Source organism: Silurus aristotelis (assembly GCF_946808225.1).
Source record: "Silurus aristotelis genome assembly, chromosome: 25".
NCBI lineage: Eukaryota > Metazoa > Chordata > Actinopteri > Siluriformes > Siluridae > Silurus > Silurus aristotelis.
Window position 1 is genome coordinate 14135929 of NC_139598.1, and position 20718 is coordinate 14156646.

Genomic DNA, 20718 nt, shown 5'->3' on the forward strand with positions numbered 1-20718 from the left:
TAATAAAAAAAAAACATTAGAGTCTATTCCTGATAGGAGATTTGCTTTTTTCGCACCGGGCCAATTATAAATAGTGTGCTCAGTGCACAAGATGGGGAGGGGGAGAAAAGGAGAGGAAAAAAAAAAAAATGGAGGAAAAGTGAAAAGTACTGTATGTGTGTGTGTGTGTATATATATATATCAGATATGAAAGGGTCTTTATCGTCAGCCCCGGCTACGGCGTTCCGATCCAAATCCGAGCGGCTGAAAATTTATATTCGATCTTATCACGCAAGCCTAAGTCGGGGAAAAATCAATAGAGGTTATCTTTCATGTCGCAGCGACTTGTGGAAATATTGATTTTCATTTTACGGCGAATTTGGAGCATCAGTTGGTAATCACTGGGCCGCTGACTTCACTGTTTCGCCCACTGTATCTCTTACACGCCGAGCAGCAGCCGAGCCGAGATGAAAAACGAGAGAACATTGAGACGAGGGGGAGGAGAGAGAAGCCTGGACACACACACATATATACACCTACACACAAACACAGATAGAGGGGTATCTAGTTATGGGAAGCTTTAACTCTACTACTGTAAGTGTTCGAACGCTTCAACCACATTCTTAGTGCGTAATTGTTTACACTCCACATCCGTTTCACCAATTTTCTTGTCTTTCATTTTTATGGAACGCCATACCAGATTGAGTTTCCACCCCCTGTTGGTCACCTGCAAAGTCGTACCCACCAGCTTAAGACTAGCAACCTCACGCTGCATTAGGCGGAGGACGAAAGAGCTATCAGCCCTCTTCCACACACACACACAAGTTCACTGACATCTATGATTGGCTGCTGTTTTGGGGATTGACAGGGAGAAGCGAGAGACAGTATCAATATCTCCAGTTTTGTCCCTATACAGCCCAATGAAAAGTTTACCATTCACAAACTCTCATAAACATTCTGCCTTATTTGATTGGTCACATTTTTGCCATTAACAGTAATTCAGTTGGATTGGATTTTTGATTAGATTTAACTTCATTGTCATTGTGCAGCATATAAGTACAGAGGAAATGAAATGCCGTTAGCATCTAACCAGAACCACCAATAGCATATATTTATATGTATATAAAATTAAGAAATGAATTACATTATTAACATGTCATAAAGTATTAAATTGAGTATAAGCTGAATGATATATTTTTTCTTTTTAGCATGTAGTATGAGTGTAATGATTATGTACAAAAGTCATGCATCACAGATATTGATAATAGGATCACTGCTTGTTTATTTGTTTGTTTTGTTTTGTTTGTTTCTTAGTCTTTTTTCATCCTCGGGGTTCGACCACTGCCTTGCTGAGTAAAAAATAAATAAATAAATAAAATGATATTCTGTATAATTGTATTTTTTATCCAAACTATTTCAAAATGTGCTTTTTTGTTTGTTTGTTTTGGGTTTTTGTAAAACTATATTTAAGTGACGGAGACCAGGAGACAATCTGACAATAATACAACTGTAGCAGATGTTTATGATTATTATGATGTGAGAACTTGTTCCTAGAACATATTTGACATTCATAATCATAGGTTTTTGTTTGTTTGTTTGTTTGTTTTTAAGTGTGCTAATATAATTCAATTTAGGTTGACAAAATTTGTGACAGAATTCTTGGTCCACAATTTTCTAAATATTCACATTGTCGTAGTCATTGACGATGTAATAGGAACAATTCGCAATCCAGTGAAGTTGTGTAACTCTTCCGTAGATTCAGAAGATTTTTGCTAGCAAATCGTAATGGTGTCTCACGAGAGCGGATGGAAATACGGGCCGAAGCGAGCCGAGCACGCCACCACATTTTCTGTTAGCGAAACCATTTCGGCGGCGCTCTAATGAAGGAGAGCCTGAGGGTTGGCAAGTAATGGCCTAGAAAGCCTGACATTTTGCCTGCCAGTAATAGCAATAGCTACTGTAACAGCAGTGCGGCTCGGCGCTGATGTACTCCAGGCTCTCATTGCCCTTTGTGTGGAGGGTGGAAATGGCATTTGGGGGGGAGGCAAAAAAAAAAAAGAAAATACAAATTGAATAAAAATCAAGTGGAGAATAAATACAACAGCCAGGCAGCCGCAGTGGCCCTCTGTCCACATCAGGGCACATGGAGAGTAATGCCCCCTATTTCACTACTTTTGATTTAGAGAAATAACTTCGAGCTCCGAGCTTCCCGCGTGCCCCCGAGAAGAAAAACGATATTGCGCGTTCAGAATAACTCGGCGGTGCATTACGGCACCTAACCTCCGCCGGCCTTTGAAATGGAGACCGATTCTTTAAATTCTTCGCCGGGCCTCGCCGAGCCCGATAAGCAATTGGACAACGCGCCCAAAGTTCACCCCGGCTTTCTCTCCTCCGCCGAAAGCCATCTGCATTCTTTCCGTAATTTTCCCAGGCTACCCGAGATCGCCGGCTAATCGGGAGAGATCTGACACCGGGATCGCCGCTCAAAAAAAATTTTTTTCCCATAATTCTCGGCTCGTCTAAAAAGCTCCGGCGCATCCTGTAAAGACCCCTGGAAAGTCTCAGGGAGGAAAAAAAGAGCTCGAAATGCCATCCTTGATCCTTTTTTTTTTCTGTCTCTATTCCTGGCATTGCAAAAAGCAGTCATGTTTATAGCTATATATCATGCGTCTAATAATGTGCTTTCAAATCACCTTCAAAGTGAGTTAATTCCTTGTGTATTGTTCGTGTGTGTGTGTGTGTGTGTGTGTGTGTGTGTGTGTGTGTGTGTGTGTGTGTGTGTTATCTCTCTTCCTACAGAAAAGCAAGGGCCCAGTCCCAGTGGTTTTGAGCTCAGGCCCCAGGTGGCTGCTGGATGTGACTTGGCAAGGAGCAGAAGACAACAAAAACAACTGTGTGGTGTACAGCAAAGGTAAGATCCTGGGTTTATCACTTCACCCCACACACACATACACACACACACACACACACCACTTACTTTTTATATGTAAAACAGAGCACAAAGACTAAAAAAACTATATATACAATATAGTACCTTCCCAGACCTTCCTTTTGTGTTTTAATATATTTATTTTTGCAAATGAGTGCAATGTGGGTGTGACTAACACTAACTAGGGGAGGTGGTAGCTTAGTGGTCAAGGCAATGAACTTTGGATCCACAGGTCATGAGTTCAAATACCATCCACACCAAGCTGCCACTCCTGGGCCCCCCTAAACTGTTACCACAAATAATGTCTCTGGTATTTGCAATATATTTCTCCTTCAAATGAACTACAGTAGAAGATCCATAAGTGTTTCAGCATGTATTCCACCATGCATAAAGCCAGCTTAATGAAGATATGCTTTTTATGGGTTGAAGTGGAAGATCTTGAGTGGCCTGCTATAGAGCTCTGACCTCAACCCCTACTGACTGCACCCAAGGCCTCCTCACACCAGCCTACATCAGTACCTGAGTTTACTAGCACATGAATGAGCACAAATCTCCACAAACACACTCCAAAATCTAGTGAAACATCTCAGAAGAGTGGAGGATACTATAAGAGCAAATGGGGACTAAATATGGAATGGGATGTTCAGAAAGCACATAAATCATATGGTCAGATGTCCACAAACATTTCTCCACAAGTTTGATCTTTGCGAAAAACATCAGCTTGATCCCGTACAGTGATATAACTGAAAAATCAAATACATGATTGAATAACAGTTATTGTTTTTTTTTTTCGTTGTTTTTTTTTTTTTTTTTTTACATCCAGTCTGCTTGAATTACATGTTCTTCAGCGGGAACGTCTCAATATCGTCAGAGCAGCACGGCAAACAAAGCCTACTCGCGCTGTCAGAACATATGAAAAGTTGAGCAGCGATGAGATCTGAGGCCCCGTGTCGCCTCGCATTTGTGTTATACAGCATGCGGGTGAGTCACGGTGCACTCCATTGTTGCACATGCCGCCACATTGACACTGCGATTTTAAAGGCTTTACATGAAGCTCCAGCTAAGTAGTCTGATGAAGATGGGTGACATTTCGAGAGGGGGGGTAAATAAATAAATAAATAAAAACCAGTACATAAATGGTGTTGGTTGAATTGCGAAGAATCACTCGGCTCTGAGACGGAGCGAACAAGCGGAGATTTGCAACTGACGGATTTTCAGCCTTCTGGTTCTCGTCGGCTAATCACTCGACTGCACTGGGGGAGTTATCCTCTTAACCGGCTACTTAACTTTGTGCTCTTTATCAGCCGAATCATTAAAGTTTTGATAAGCTGTTAAAGACGATTACGTATAATCTTTTTTTTTTTCCCTTCATCTTTTTCATTTTGCCAGCACACTGACTATATGAAGCAAAAAAAAAAGGGCTATTTTACGTTTTCAGTTCTATCTATTCTGTCGGTTATGTGCATTAAAATGTGCTTTTTGAACATCCCATTTAGCAACTGTTTACTGTTATAACAACCTCCACTCTTTTGGGAAGATGTTCCACTAGATTTCGGAGTGCGTTTGTGAAGATTTTTTTGTTCAGACACAAGGGTGTTGGTAAATGCGGTACCGATGCAGGTGAGGTGAGCGTACCGATTTGTCCCAAAGGTGTTCAATAGGCGCAAGTTTGGGTCTCCTAGTTCAATTAAAGAAAAAAATTCAATTCTACCTCATCCAGAGACATTCTTTACAATTGTGTGCCTCCAACTTTGTGGTAAAAGTTTAGAAAAAGAACCACAAATGCCTGGAATAGTCTGGTGTCCCACTACTTATATAGTGTGTGAAGTATAGAATACACACAGTGCAGGTTGCAGTGAATCAATTGTTGCTCATACTTACATCAGCTCTCAGGGACAACTTTATTTTTTGTATTTTTTTTACTTGCATATAATCTGTGTTTAGTGATACATAACCAAGGACAAGCTGAAGACTGGGTTATGCTGAAAATGGCCACGGTAATGAATGTTTCCCAGCATGCTGTGTGGCATCATTCATTATAAATGGGTGAGAATGATTCCCCTTTGGGTTGCTTCAAGCAACCAGGACAGGCTTCGACCTATATATAGAACACTGCAGGCTAATAACTACAGCAAGCAGGCAAAATCCAGTCCGCTATTGGGTCGTGCTACATTCACAGGAAGTGTGTTAGACTGTAAAATGGAAAAGAAGAAGGGCAAGTGTGTATATATATATATATATATATATATATATATATATATATATATATATATATATATATATATACACGAGTGTTTACTGTATCTCAGTATATTTGGTGTCATTCGTTTTGTTGAGGCTTTAACCAGGCAGCACTAAACCTCTCCACTTCATCACCATAACTCATTATCCACCAGCAAGTGCCATAATACTCCATCTATACACTCCAGCAGCTTCTTTCAGCTCCCACACACTCCCCTGCACCAGTCTAATTAAAACACAAGTAGCATTCCTTTTTTTTTTTCCACACACAAAAACACTAACGATGAGTGAGACCTGATGGTGGTAGCATCAGATATTACTGTAACGTTAACTACTCACTCATAATGAGTATTGATTGTTCTGGGTGTGAATCCAGACAGAAACCATTATTTGTTGTACATTTTTTGTCACCCAAATGAGGACGGATTTCCTTTTGATCCTAGTTCCTTGCCAGGTTTCGTACTCATTTTATCTCAGGGAGTTTTTCCGGGTCACTGTCACCATCATCAACGTATCAATGTGTAAGGAATCGATGTATAGGGACTAATTTATACATTTGAAATTTTATTTTATTTTATACAATTTAAAAGCGCTATACAAATCTAAATTCATTGAATTGGATTGAATAAAACTAATTGAATTGAACTAAAGGAATCCTAAATATAAACTCTGTACGTTGTAGACATCGCTGTGCATTTTTAATTTTATTGTAACCCCCCAAAAAGTGTTTAACAGTTTTATTTATTGTTACAATTTTGTGGCAATCAAACCTTAATGTGTTGTTGAATTTTGGAACACCTTTAGACCAGACAATTTTAATCACAATTTAAAAACTGGAACCAAAATGATATGTTGACATCAGCTATTTTCATTGCAATGTCTGTATTAAATTACCTGCTGGCAAAAATGCCGTTTCCAGCACCATATTTTGAGCAAATCTAAGAGACGGGTGGAAGGCGGAAGCTCTGGTTGTGAATTCAAATGGCAAAACAACCAAGCTGCCACTGTTGGGCCCTTGAGCAAGGCCCTTAACCCTCAACTGCTCCATTGTAAAAAGCAGATAATTGCAAGTCACTCTGGAGTTGGACACGTGACAATAGGCATACATTTTAATGTAAAAAATTATGATTCTATCTTGTTTAGAATGAAGGTTCAAGGTAGTTTGAATTCTCACATCCGACTGCAACAATGATCTCTGACATTCCACCCGACACACACAAAATATAGGTGTGTATTTTAGATACAGATTTAGTTACAGATTATGGAAAAAACACAGCTTTCTATTATTTTGTAACAAAAAAAAAATATTTTCATATTTAAAAGTTTTAGCCCTAATCTAAAATCTAAGTCAGGTTTAACACAGAAAGAAAAAACACACAAAAAAAAAAGGAAGTGGGGTTGTTTTTAATTGTTTTTTTTTTCGCCCGAGCCTCCCCTTTGAGCGTCACAGTACCGAAGTGCGAGGAGGTGCCTGGGTTATTATCTGCTATCTGCAAAGCCGGGCGAACTGTGAGTGCATAATAACCAAACAACAGAACACAATGTCAAAAATTCATTATCAGTGTATTAAAACTTAGCCGTGCCCTGAAGGGGTCCCCGTCGCAGTGCGGAGCGCCGCCGTAATTATGTTTAATTAAAACACAACAGAGATCAACAGAATCGTTTTCATTAGGAAGTTATTAATGATTCTGTCGCAACAATAATTGATTGCGCTGAGCCAGGCGGTAAGTGCGCTCGGTCAGGGTTGGTGTGACTGGAGGAGAGGGAGCAGAAAGGAAGGGAAGGAGGGGTGGTGAAGACTTGAGAGAGAGAGAGAGAGAGAGAGAGAGAGAGAGAGAGAGAGAGAGAGAGAGAGAGAGAGAGAGAGAGAGAGAGAGAGTAGTGTGTTTAAGAAGTGACTGTCTCAATCGGAAATGTCTCCCCACTTCTTATATTTTTGCACTAAATACATTATGCAATAGTTCCCTACAAAGTGCACTCACTATGTAGGGATTCTCTTCTTTAATGTCTATGGACAAACCTTTTGAAATAAAAACAGTCCTATGTCTGACACACTATATATATACAGTGAGGAAAATAAGTATTTGAACACTCTGCTATTTTGCAAGTTCTCCCAATTAGAATCATAGAGGGGTCTGAAATTGTCATCGTAGGTGCATGTCCACTGTGAGAGACATAATAAAATAAAAAAAATCCAGAAATCACAATGTATGATTTTTTGTAACTATTTATTTGTATGATACAGCTGCAAATAAGTATTTGAACACCTGAGAAAGTCAATGTTAATATTTGATACAGTAGCCTTTGTTTGCAATTACAGAGGTCAAACGTTTCCTGTAGTTTTTCACCAGGTTTGCACACACTGCAGGAGGGATTTTGGCCCACTCCTCCACACAGATCTTCTCTAGATCAGTCAGGTTTCTGGCCTGTCGCTGAGAAACACAGAGTTTGAGCTCCCGCCAAAGATTCTCTATTGGGTTTAGGTCTGGAGACTGGCTAGGCCACGCCAGAACCTTGATATGCTACTTACAGAGCCACTCCTTGGTTATCCTGGCTGTGTGCTTCGGGTCATTGTCATGTTGGAAGACCCAGCCTCGACTCATCTTCAATGCTCTAACTGAGGAAAGGAGGTTGTTCCCCAAAATCTCGCAATACATGGCCCCGGTCATCCTCTCCTTAATACAGTGCAGTCGCCCTGTCCCATGTGCAGAAAAACACCAGATGCTACCACCTCCATGCTTCACAGTAGGGATGGTGTTCTTGGGATGGTACTTATCATTCTTCTTCCTCCAAACACGTTTAGTGGAATTATGACCCCAAAGTTTTATTTTGGTCTCATCTGACCACATGAATTTCTCCCATGACTCCTCTGGATCATCCAAATGGTCATTGGCAAACTTAAGACGTGCCTGGACATGTGCTGGTTTAAGCAGGGGAACCTTCCGTGCCATGCATGATTTCAAACCATGACGTCTTAGTGTATTACCAACAGTAACCTTGGAAACGGTGGTCCCAGCTCTTTTCAGGTCATTGACCAGCTCCTCCCGTGTAGTTCTGGGCTGATTTCTCACCTTCCTTAGGATCATTGAGACCCCACAAGGTGAGATCTTGCATGGAGCCCCAGTCCGAGGGAGATTGACAGTCATGTTTAGCTTCTTCTATTTTCTAATGATTGCTCCAACAGTGGACCTTTTTTCACCAAGCTGCTTGGCAATTTCCCCGTAGCCCTTTCCAGCCTTGCGGAGGTGTACAATTTTGTCTCTAGTGTCTTTGGACAGCTCTTTGGTCTTGGCCATGTTAGTAGTTGGATTCTTACTGATTGTATGGGGTGGACACGTGTCTTTATGCAGCTAACGACCTCAAACAGGTGCATCTAATTTAGGATAATAAATGTAGTGGAGGTGGACATTTTAAAGGCGGACTAACAGGTCTTTGAGGGTCAGAATTCTAGCTGATAGACAGGTGTTCAAATACTTATTTGCAGCTGTATCATACAAATAAATAGTTTAAAAATCATATATAGTGATTTCTGGATTTTTTTTTTTAGATTATGTCTCTCACAGTGGACATGCACCTACGATGACATTTTCAGACCCCTACATGATTTCTAAGTGGGAGAACTTGCAAAATAGCAGCGTGTTCAAATACTTATTTTCCTCACTGTATATATATATATATAAGTTTGTGGATAACTAAATATAAGATTCCTATGGGCTTTTATGAAAATCCCAATCCACATTTGTACAGTGACTAAAAGGTACAGTATGATGTGTAGTGTAATACAATAAAATAACAATAATATATACTGCAAGGGCAAAATAATTTGGGTGACATCTGACTTTTTCTGCCATATGTGATTCTGTTACTGTGATTCTGATAACTTATTGTTATTGTTCAATAACAATAGCATTAAGTTTTTCCTTCTTACTTTACCTTGGTTTGGAAGATTTTGAATGGCCTGCTATAGAGTTTTGAAAATTTCTATCAGAAATGCTATATTTGCATAATTGTAACAAGTTACAGCTGCAACTTCTCATAAAAGAATCTGCATCACCTCACTATACAGAATGTTCAGAGTCTTGACAATTATTAGCTACAGCATGTAGAAAAAGTGCCTTGCAGGTTCTAGAGATTGTAGCTTGTAGTTACAAAGTGTAGCCTCATTCTATTTTTTTTTTTCTTCAGCTCACATAGTGCATAGTTTTTATGATCTGTTGCCATGGCATGCACAACTGTATCTACAACTTGTCATTTTTTTTTCTCTATCTCACATTATGTGCAAACCTTTGACAGTTTGTAGCTACAGCTTGCAGAAATGTCCATTGTTTTAGAAATTTGTAGCTACAACTTTACATTTTCTTTGATCTTATTGTACATTGATTTGGAAATGTGTAGCTACAACTTGAAACTTCCTTTAAACTTTGTTCATTGATTTGGGAATTTGTAGCTACAACTTTACATTTTCTTTGAGCTTTATGTCCATTGATTTGGAAATTTGTAGCTACGATTTGTACAAATTTTCTTTCAGCCCTGCTCTATGCTTATTGTTTTAGAAATTTGTAGCTACAACTTCAACTCTGGAGCAACTTAAGCTAAAATCTGTGTGCATATTTACAGCCATGACTAGTAGTCATTTAAAATATAAATTCTTTCATTAGCCTGAATGTTGCTTTTTTTATTCAAAAGTTATTTGAAGTTTATTTGTATTTATTTTGCATTTACTTACATTTTGTGTTCCAATTTTAAAAGATCCAGCACTTAAATTCTCACACATATAGACCTGCAGCACTCTATATCACTTACTGAGGTTAAAAGGAAAATACTGTATGTTTACATTATTTTGTGCTGTCTTATACATTAGACAATGATATATCAGATACAGTGCAACACATTAATGATATGAGTATGAGTCTTACAAATCAATAAGTGCAAGGGGTTTTTACTGTCAAGACTAAATCGGTTTTATGGAAATTAAAAACGTCAAAGTCGTTCTTATGTAGGTATTTGAACTGTTTTATTTTGAACCCAAGTTAAAAAATGTGCTGTCGCTCTAATAATACGGGTGTGCAAGTGCCTTATGTGTTTTTTTTCCCCTATGGTTACTGCTATAAAGCCTATTAAGAGAGAGAGACAGAGAGACAGAGAGAGAGAGAGAGAGAGAGAGAGAGAGAGAGAGAGAGAGAGAGAGAGAGAGAGAGAATGAGAAAGAGAGAGAGAGTAGTGTAAAGATCAAGCAGGGTCCTGCTGCTGCCATTAATTATGATCCTATTGTGTAGCACAGGGGCTAATAAGAGTGATGTAAAGCACCCCAGCGGCATCCTAATCAGCCATGTGAAGTACCTGCAACCTGGAGTGCCACAGCTTTGTGTGTGTGTGTGTGTGTGTGTGTGTGTGTGTGTGTGTGTGTGTGTGTGTGTGTGTGTGTGTGTGTGTGTGTGTGTGTGTGAATATGGAAAGTGGAGTCCATCCTTTAAAGGCCTGCATGGGCGCGATGATTTAACCCAGCATAATTATATAATCGATGGTGAGAAATGCTTGTGTATCGATTGGCACACTCTGTGTCAATGTGGGAGCAGGAGCTTTTAACCGCACACACACACACACACACACAGACACACACATATAAAAGCATGTCCACCCCCGTACAAACGTTCTGGTAATGGCTAATAGATCAGCAAACTGCGAAATACATATCAGTCCTTTTCTTTAGCTCTTAAGGACTTATATAAGAGACTCGTCTTTCCTTTTTTTTCTTCCCCCGAATGTCCTAATCGTTTCGTTTTAATTCTGTCTTACACGTGACGCTACTGTATCTTTCTAACATTTAGTCATTTTTCACACTTTAGTTCTACATGCAATTGTGTGTTTAAAGACCGAAGATAGCGACTCTAAATCAGGAAAATCCGCCCACGTTCTTCTTCTGTGACTCATTCTTTTTTTTTTTTTATTCTTTTTTTTTTTTTTTTTTTAAATGCATTATGGTGGTTATCTCCCAGCATATTTGCAGATCAGGATAAGTGGATTTGGGATCTTTTTTGCCTCCCCGACTGGTCGATTTTCACTCCCCACGGCGCCCACGATGGAGAGAGAATTTCGAATAAATAATTAATCTGTGAAAGCTAACGTGATTATGTGCCGTTTTTGATAGCACTTTGAGACCGATGCGTATTTAGAGTATATAAAATTGATTCAATACGAAGGTTTGGTTTCTGAAAGGGCTTACAGGTAAGCTGTGTTTATTTCTTAAAAATCACATTTGTAATCATCAGATCGTCTACAAAATGTATCTGAAATAAGTCTGGATTTGTTTAAAAGAGGGTAAAGTCATGATATAATTAAGCCATTATTATGGGTTTCCAAAAAAAAAAAAAAGCAATGTGTCAATACAAAAGCTTTTATTTTAATACTAAATAGTCAAAAAAGGCAACAAGAATTCTTTCAAGAATTTTTAGTCCAGTTTATTTGTATTTGTTTAGTACTTTTAGCATTTTTTCATTGTCCCCAAGCAGCTTTACAGAATTAAATAGAATGCAAACATTAATTTTAGTGGCATAAATTAGTCCCTATAAGAGTATACCCTAATAAGCGAGTCAGTGGTGACATTGACCAGGAAAAACTTCCTGCCATTGTGTCAAATTGTTTATATTACCTGCACTTCAAAATCATTTTTACAGTTCTGGAGTTAAAATTTTCTCCAAAAAAAAATTCCAACAGTAAATCTAGATGCTAAGGGGGAAATTTTTTATTTATTTATTTATATATATACATTTTTTTTTTATAGATTTTTTTTGTTTAGATCTCTGCCCTCTTTCCCTGTAAAACAGGAGGACACTTGTATTTTTTTTTTAGGTTTCCTAATTTGCATGTAGATCCTGATTGGCTCTTAGATATTATGATGTATAATGCTAGTGGAAAAAAAATGCAAATGCATATAAATGTATTAATAATTTTAACTTTATGTGGTCTGAACGTTTAGGAGATGCACTTTGTTTCTCAGACGCTATGATATATTTTATTAATATTTATTGTGTACAAATAAATCAGTAGAAACAGATAGCATACTCTGCTTCGTGATCTACTGCTTCCCTGTAGGTTTCATCCACCATTGTTTACTGATTGGTTCCTTGATGTTATGATGTAATAATGTTTGTGTTGCATTTTTTCTCAGGGGGGAAAAAAAAACAATACAAATACATAAAAATGTAAACTACATATGGGAAATGCACTGTGTTTCTCAGACACTATAGATATCATTAATCTTATTTAGGTTTGATGCATTTTTTTTTATTACAAAAATAAAAAAAATTATAGCATGATCTGCTTCCTGATCTTCTGCTGCCCTATAGGTTTCATCCACCATTGTTTTTTTGATGGATGATTTTATTATATTTTGTCTCTCCTACAATACACCAGTCTGGACCAATATCTTTTTATCATAGTGTACATTTGTGTTTGTGTTCAAAATTGGATTTTAGGTTTAATTACAGATGACAGAAGGGTTCAGACCGGATCTGTATCACACCAGCAGCGGTGATTATGCTTTCAGGACGCCGTGTCTTTACCGGTGTGTAGAAGAGAGAGGAAAAGAGAAAGACACACACTTGTGACCTCTCTGAGGAGGTGTGACGGGACATGGCGTACAGCCTTGCTGTAGGTACACGGAACAGGATGACAGAGTGCGTCTGTTTGTCTAGACAGCGCCATCCATCCTTGGATGTGTGTGCATGTATACAGAGAGGGATGGTATACTATCTGTATACTGCCACTTCTTTTTCCTTTTCACGGTCTACACTAGGTCTTCTTTTCCAGGTGCTAAGGAAGACACGGAAGCAACATGAGGACTCCATACTGAAGTGTGAAGTGTGTGTGTGTGTGTGTTTTATATTGTAAATAATAGTGTGTTATTTTGTGTAAGAGAGGGAAAGAGAGTGACAGAGCAAGAAATGATGTGTCACTATCTGTCTGGGCTCTGTAAACCGCACCATGAGGTTGCTATAATGCGCTCATAAACTTAACATGCCAGAGGTCATCGCGGCTTATTGAGGGCCGTGAAAATGAACAGATGAGCGGTGATGTGTCTAAGGAATCACCAAGAGTCGCATTGACATGCATGAAACTTTAACGGCCGTTTTTCCGCTGCATACGAGGTCATAAATGCGATTTAAAACTTCAGCAACAAGGCTCCGCCCATTTCATGAATCTACATATTTGCACTTCCTGAGATTTGCACAGATTTTTCTGTCCAATACAAAATAATCTCAATGTGGATTGCTTCTAAAGAGCTGCTGCTGTAATCACAAAGACTGTCTTGTGCTCATCACAGGACTATTCACACATCGGTACATTGTTGTCCTGTTTGCCTTCATGTCTCCACCTGCAAACTAATGATTTGTTATCAAATTGATCCGATGTCGGATTTTCATTTTGAGTCTGATGCCTCTGAATGAATTCCTTGCGGATGTTGCACCTGATTTGCTCATTTGGGATCAAAAGTGTGCGAATGTGTATACAGTTAAATATATACACAAGACTAAATGGAATTGACTGAGTTAAGCTAAGCATCACTGGCACTACTGGGCGTGCTTAAGATAAAGCTCATTTCCGAGGCAGAAAGAAATTGTACAGAACAGAAGCTTAAAAGTAATTTACATGAAAAAATAAAAAAAATATACACACACACACACACACACACACACACACACACACACACACACACACACACACACACACACACATATATATATATATATATATATATTTTCATAGTAAACATAATACAGCAATATTTAAGAACAAATTTAATTAAATTTTTTTTTTTTAAAGCATTTTTTGCAAATTGCAAATAGTCTAAAGAGCAATGCGAAGAAAATCAAGATATTGTTTTGACAAGTTCTGTGGAGCTGATTGAAATTTTATATTTTACAAAAATCGTTCTTGAAATTATGGATTTTCAATCCTTTCATTGTGGTTCCTATGCATAAAAGGGGAAAATGCATGTCTTCCCTTAGAGTCTGTTTTTCATAAATAAGGTCATTTTCTATATTTTGCAGCACATTTCCAAATAACAAGAGATCGTAATCAGTGCTGCGCAGATGGTATACCATAAGTCATGCTTAAAAACGGACTATAAGCATGAATCAAGAAAAAAAAAAAGTGACCACCGGATATATACTGTGGTGTTAATAATGAGTGATTTCGGCTTAAATGCATGCACGACATGAACGATCACATTTTGTTGGTGATTCTGACATGATTCATGAATGTAATATATATATATATATATATATATATATATATATATATATATATATATATATATATATATATATATATATATATATATATATATATATATCAGAAAGCTTGTCCACTCTTTAGGGCTCAAGTTGATTGAAAATAGGTTTGCAAAGACAAAAAAATAGATGACGACAAATCAAACCACCCCAAGGCACTCTCAAGGTTTCAGCTAAAACCTGTTCAGTAAAAAGAAAGTGTGAGAGCGAAAGCGAGAGGGAGGGAGCAGTGAAAAATATATATACACTCTATCCTGTCAGAGAGCTTTTGGCTTATCTTGAGTGACTGTCAGGGCTGGAAATATCAGGGAACAGACAGAAATATATAAAATTAATAAGCTGCTGGGTGTTGTCGGGAGTTATGATGCTCCCATAAATCCTGGTTTGATCAGAGCGGACAAGGCTTAAATCCGGCGCTCCCGAACGCGCAACAGCAAGTGTTTTTGGCCCGGGATTTTTATTTTTTTTTCTTCCTTCTTCACCCAGTGAGATAGAAGCCCTTAGCTGGCAAAATAAGATTTATCATCCAGCCGCTTTCCTTTCATGACTGACAAATCGGAGAAAGCTGGGAGCGAGTTGGCAGCCGGCGCTACCTTTAATGGAAGGGCAACGGCTCAACAAGGTGAAACCAGGGCCAAACGGAGAGAAGAAAAAAAGATATGTTGGAGGAAGGGGGGGAGGATTGTTAGTGAATTATCAATGCTTCATGTCTGAGGTCGTGCTTTTTTTTGGTTTCTTTGTTTTGTTTCTCTGACGAAAAAGACAGATGATGTCCAAGTAATATTTCATGACATGTGTTGGGTAGAAAGTAAGCACATGAAATATCTCCTCTGGTCTCTGGAGTTTCGTGTTGTTTTTGTGTTTACATGTGCATACTTGTGATTGGGGTCACCTTACGCACTGTACGTATTTTGGTCAACGAGCCAGGCTCATCAGCATCAGCATATGTCAGCAGAAGAAAGAAAAATGACAACATTCTCATTCATATCTATATAAGGCACAGCGATTCCAATTTTTTTGAGTCGTACTGAGAAAGGGTCGTGCTAGCCCAAATAGTCAGAGTGAAAAACAAGTTCATGGCAACATGAACCTATTCACAGCAGAGCAAAAAATAAATAAAAATCAATCATTGATGCCCTCCGAAATGCACCCCAACACCTAAATCGATACAAATGACGATCAGAACTTTAAAACTGGGGTGGAGAGGGAGGAGTTAATTACAGCTCGGTGTACACGAAGGTGGTTGTAGAAGGCAGGCTGAACACTCCTTCGCTTTCTACGACGTAATTGAATTAGAGGCTTGAAGCCTGAAACGCCGGTTTCGATGGTAAGCTGAAGTTGGGCCCTCATACGTGTTATATTCACTGATGGATTTCTCATAGCTAAGCTATTTCAGTACCTCAGAAGGCCAGGGTGTGTGTTCGCCTGTGGCTCTTCCGCCATGAATTATTCAAAGAGGGACCAGCTTCACAAAGTGGTCATGAAGGAGGCCAATTCTGCTCTCTGGGAAACAGATTAACGGCGATTTTCTGCCAAGAGAGGCTGCAAAGTTGAGGGGGGCATCGACATCGGAAAAGCTTTAATGTACTGGTAGGTTTATTTATTTATTTTTTTAATGACTCGTTTTTTTATAGCCATATGTCACGCAAACATTCGGCCTGCGGTTGAGCTGAAACTTGCAGACCTCGGTGAATTTAAAGTCACAGAAAGTCTATTGGCTCTTAATCAAGAGGTTGTAAGTGACTTAATTAATGTTGTAATTTTGTTTTGCTGTCACATAAATTTTCAGCTCATGAAAAGATTTGGCTTTCAAAAGTATGAACATCATTTAATAATGATAAAACAATTACGCTAAAGTTATAATTATATGAGTTAATATTGTGCGAGTAGAAGCTTTGCACCAGTTTAGGCACAGAGACCACACCTCCTTCATTATAGTGAGCACAGAGACCACACCTTCATTATAGTGAGCACAGAGACCACACCTTCATTATGGTGAGCACAGAGACCACACCTCCTTCATTATAGTGAGCACAGAGACCACACCTCCTTCATTATAGTGAGCACAGAGACCACCTCCTTTATTATAGTAACCACAGAGACCACACCTCCTTCATTATAGTGAGCACAGAGACCACACCTCCTTCATTATAGTGAGCACAGAGACCACACCTCCTTCATTATAGTAAGCACAGAGACCACACCTCCTTCATTATAGTGAGCACAGAGACCACACCTCCTTCATTATAGTGAGCACAGAGACCACACCTCCTTCATTATAGTGCGCACAGAGACCACACCTCCTTCATTATAGTGAGCACAGAGACCACACCTCCCTTATAGTGAGAACAATGACCACACCTCCTTCATTATAGTGAGCACAGAGACCACACCTCCCTTATAGTGAGAACAATGACCACACCTCCTTCATTATAGTGAGCACAGAGACCACACCTCCTTTATAGTGAGAACAATGACCACACATCCTTCATTACAGTGAGCACAGAGACCACACCTCATTCATTTTAGTGAGCACAGAGACCACACCTCCTTTATTATAGTGCGACACAGAGACCACACCTCCTTCATTATAATGTGGCACAGAGACCACATTTTCTTTATTATAATGTGGCACGGAGACCACACCTCCTTCATTAAACAACAGCGATTCTGATTACAACATACATCAGAGATTGTAGGTGGCACACAGAAGGCCACACCTCACTCACTGGAATGTGCCACAGTGGCAAAACCCCCTTTATTAGAATATGACACATAGGCCACGCCTCCTTAACTTGGACAAAGGGGGACATCGGCTACACCCATTTACAGATCTGCGTAGGTACATCGTGCGTTACATAAACACTCGTGCCTGCTGTGTGGTTTATTAACACACTCCTGTGGAACATTCTGGAGAAGCTTTCAGACCGATAAGCCATTAGCTTTCTATTTAAAGTGTGTATTATACAACTATAGTGAGGTTAGCAGGGATGGTGTGTGTGTGTGTGTGTGTGTGTGTGTGTGTGTGTGTGTGTGTGTGTGTGTGCGTGTGTGTGTGTGTGTGTGTGTACAACCTGACCTTCACCCAGCCTGTATCAGTGTGGGTAGATCTGAGTTTTCTGACCCATCCCAGGCCATACAGGAGAGGAAACTCTCTAGACATGAAGGAGTGTTGGGTCGCTGCCCAGCCTGGGAGTACACAAGCGTGTGTGTGTGTGTGTGTGTGTGTGTGTGTGTGCGTTTTATATTATCACAGAATGAGTGTGTCATGGAACGCCTACTGGTTATGCAGAGAAGGTTCAAAGCTGCTCTTGCATTCCAGGAGGAACAACCACTCTCTCCCTTTCTCTCTCTCTCTCTCTCTCTCTTGCTCTCTCTCACCCTCTGTCTCCCTCTCTCTCTCTCTCTCTCTCTCTCTCTCCCTCCCTCTCTCTCTCTCTCTCTCTCTCTCTCTCTCTCTCTCACACACCCTCTCTCTCTCTCTCTCTCTCTCTCTCTCTCTCTCTCTCTCTCTCCCTCCCTCTCTCTCTCTCTCTCTCTCTCTCTCGCTCTCTCACCCTCTCTCTCTCTCTCTCTCTCTCACTCTCTCTCTCTCTCTCACCCTCTGTCTCCCTCTCTCTCTCAATAGATAAGAATGACAAGCAGAAGTGGGGAGCCCGATGCCGAGTTCGGCGAGATCAGCTCCTTCTTTCGATCCAAAAATAACAGGCCTGACTTCATTTGAAAGATGAAGAGTGTGTTTAAAACACTTATCTCTCCGGGTTGGAAAGGCAGTTAGACGCGAATTAGATAGAACACATTATACATTCTAATAATACTATTAATTGCACTTTTTCTCAGTGTCATCAGTTTGGCCTCATTTTTTTCATCTTATCTGCGTTTTTTTTTTGTATTTTATTTGAATTTTTTTTTGGCTGTGTCAGCACCGATGGGGGGGGGCGATGCTTTAAGTGGATTTTATCCATTAAATCAGGATGAATGAATAAGAAATGGATATTATTTCATGGTTGTAAATGTTGTAGAGCGTTGGCTGGGAAAAGCTTTTCCTCTGTGTCTAATGTCTCCATGCGTACATGCGGGTTATGGCCTTTTTTTCCCTGAAACCTCGCCAGAACATTTTTATTGAGAAGCTAAATATAGTATATTTACAACAATTTGACTGATAATGGTTTATAAAAATAGATAGTGTAGAGTTTAGAGATCTTCTAAAAACCTTTTTTTTTTATTGGATATCAATTTATTTAATGCAATATTTAAGATATGTACTTAATTTGATATTGAAGGTGTATTTATTGCAATATTTGATATATTTAAAATAAATTTACTGCAATATTTGAAATATATTTTTATTGCAATATTTGATATTTAAAATAGATCTTAATATTTAAGATATATTTACTGTAATATTTAACATGTTAAAATATATGTATTGCAATATTTTATATATTTAAAATGTCTTAATATTTAAGATATATTTATTATAATATTTCATATATAAAAAAAAATCTGTCACAATATTTTAAATATATTAATTGCAATATTTCATATATGTAAAACATATCTCAATATTTAATATAAATTTAGTGTGGCATTTAAAATATTTTAAAAATGTGCTGTAAAATTGGACATTTATTTACATTTAATTGGACACATTTATTATATTAAATATAGGTTTTTTCACAATATACAATATTTCATTCACTTTGGAACAAACTGGCAATGAAAGAAGTCTGTGTACTTCTTATTGTTTCTACTACTGACTTTTGTTTTCGATTTTCAAGAGCAAATGTAGCATCATGTAGCAGCATCGCTCTCATGGCTGCGACCGCTCCCATATGACAGATGTTAGTATTGTCCGTTTCACCTGATTAAGGCTTAAGCCCACATTCTCCACACGGGAGACCATTTGATTATATTTACCTTTAATTGCCAAAGGGGCCGCTAACCACCAATTAGCCAGCATTAGCCATTAAGTACCCTCAGGTCGCTGGTGTTAACACACACCGATCAATTGGGACTCGCTGACTCTCTCTCAACTTTTGTTTTTTTCCCGAAAGATGTCTTGGTTTGTCACTTAGGAAGAAGTCTCGAAAAAAACGTCCTCGATGCGTGTCGGGGCTGTGAAGCGGCGCCATCATGCTCAGAGAAATTCTGCTTAATGTAGTGTAATGTGGAATTCAGCGGGGACACGTTTAATTGAGTTTTACACAAACCTGTTGGGAGTAGCGCTGGAAGCTAGGTGATGTCGAGGTTTTTAATCTCTCCTGCGCCACGGAGAGGCTTGTTGACGGAGTGCTTCTTTTCTCTTTTGTGCAGGGAGGGGGAGAGGGTAGGAAAGAGAGAGAGAGAGACGAAGAAGCGATACATGCATGGATAAAACCAATTGGCAACCCTCAAAGGGAGTGGGGTTGATAAGGCAAATCCTGCACTTGTAGGGAAATAAAAGAATCCGACTGTTCATTAAAGGGAAAAACAAAACGGGCGATTGAGAAGGCAAGCAGGCCGCCTGGTGGACAAGAGTGAGAGAGAGAGAGAGAGAGAGAGAGAGAGAGAGAGAGAGAGAGAGAGAGAGAGAGAGAGAGAGAGAAAGGCATCCTGTCAACGCAAAGATTGCAAACTAATCAAGAGAATTAATAAGAAAGGGGTATTTTTTCAAGTCTGTAACCAAATTAGGAATGACGGACCGCAATTATCTCGCAGAAGGGAACGGAGTTAGCTTTCATACAATTCTAATTATGAGCGATAACCTCGGATTTGGAGCTCTCTTTCATCTCTACGCTCCATCCTCCACACTTACTGTGCAGAGCCGGCACTTAGGCTGAACTCCAAACCTTTTCTCTACACAGCGAATCTGCTGTTTTGGTGATTTGGTGGGCTTCTGCAGTATTTATAGTGCCAGTCTGTTGTGCTGAATCGAAACTCGAAAACATCGTAACTCGAGACATGGCCAGGATTCTTAAAGAATGGTGAACAGTGTGGGTATTATACTGTAACGTTAATAATTTGACAAATTGCAGTACATAATTTAGCAAAACAGAGCAATTTAGAGTACCGCACTCTATGTACACCAATTAGGCGTAACGTTATGACGTTATAACTTTACGACCGGTGAAGTAAATAACACTGATTATAATCTTCATCATGGCACCTGTTAGTTGGTGAACATTTTCTCCTCAAAGTTGACGTGTTAGAAGCAGGAAAAACGGGTGAGCGTAAGGATTTGAGTGAGTTTCACAAGAGACAAATTGTGACGTCTAGACGTCTGGGTCAGAACAT

The 20718-nt window shown here is 39.1% G+C and overlaps 1 protein-coding gene across 2 annotated transcripts in view; it reads left to right on the plus strand.

Annotated features, from left to right (window-relative positions):
* The window catches only part of zfpm2a (zinc finger protein, FOG family member 2a), a 167007-nt gene that overhangs the window by 111232 nt on the left and 35057 nt on the right, over positions 1-20718 (plus strand). For both annotated transcript variants that reach the window (XM_083529853.1, XM_083529854.1), the window contains exon 5: positions 2779-2890. In XM_083529853.1, the coding sequence (XP_083385979.1) occupies positions 2779-2890 (112 nt within the window). The remainder of the gene's footprint in view (positions 1-2778; positions 2891-20718) is intronic.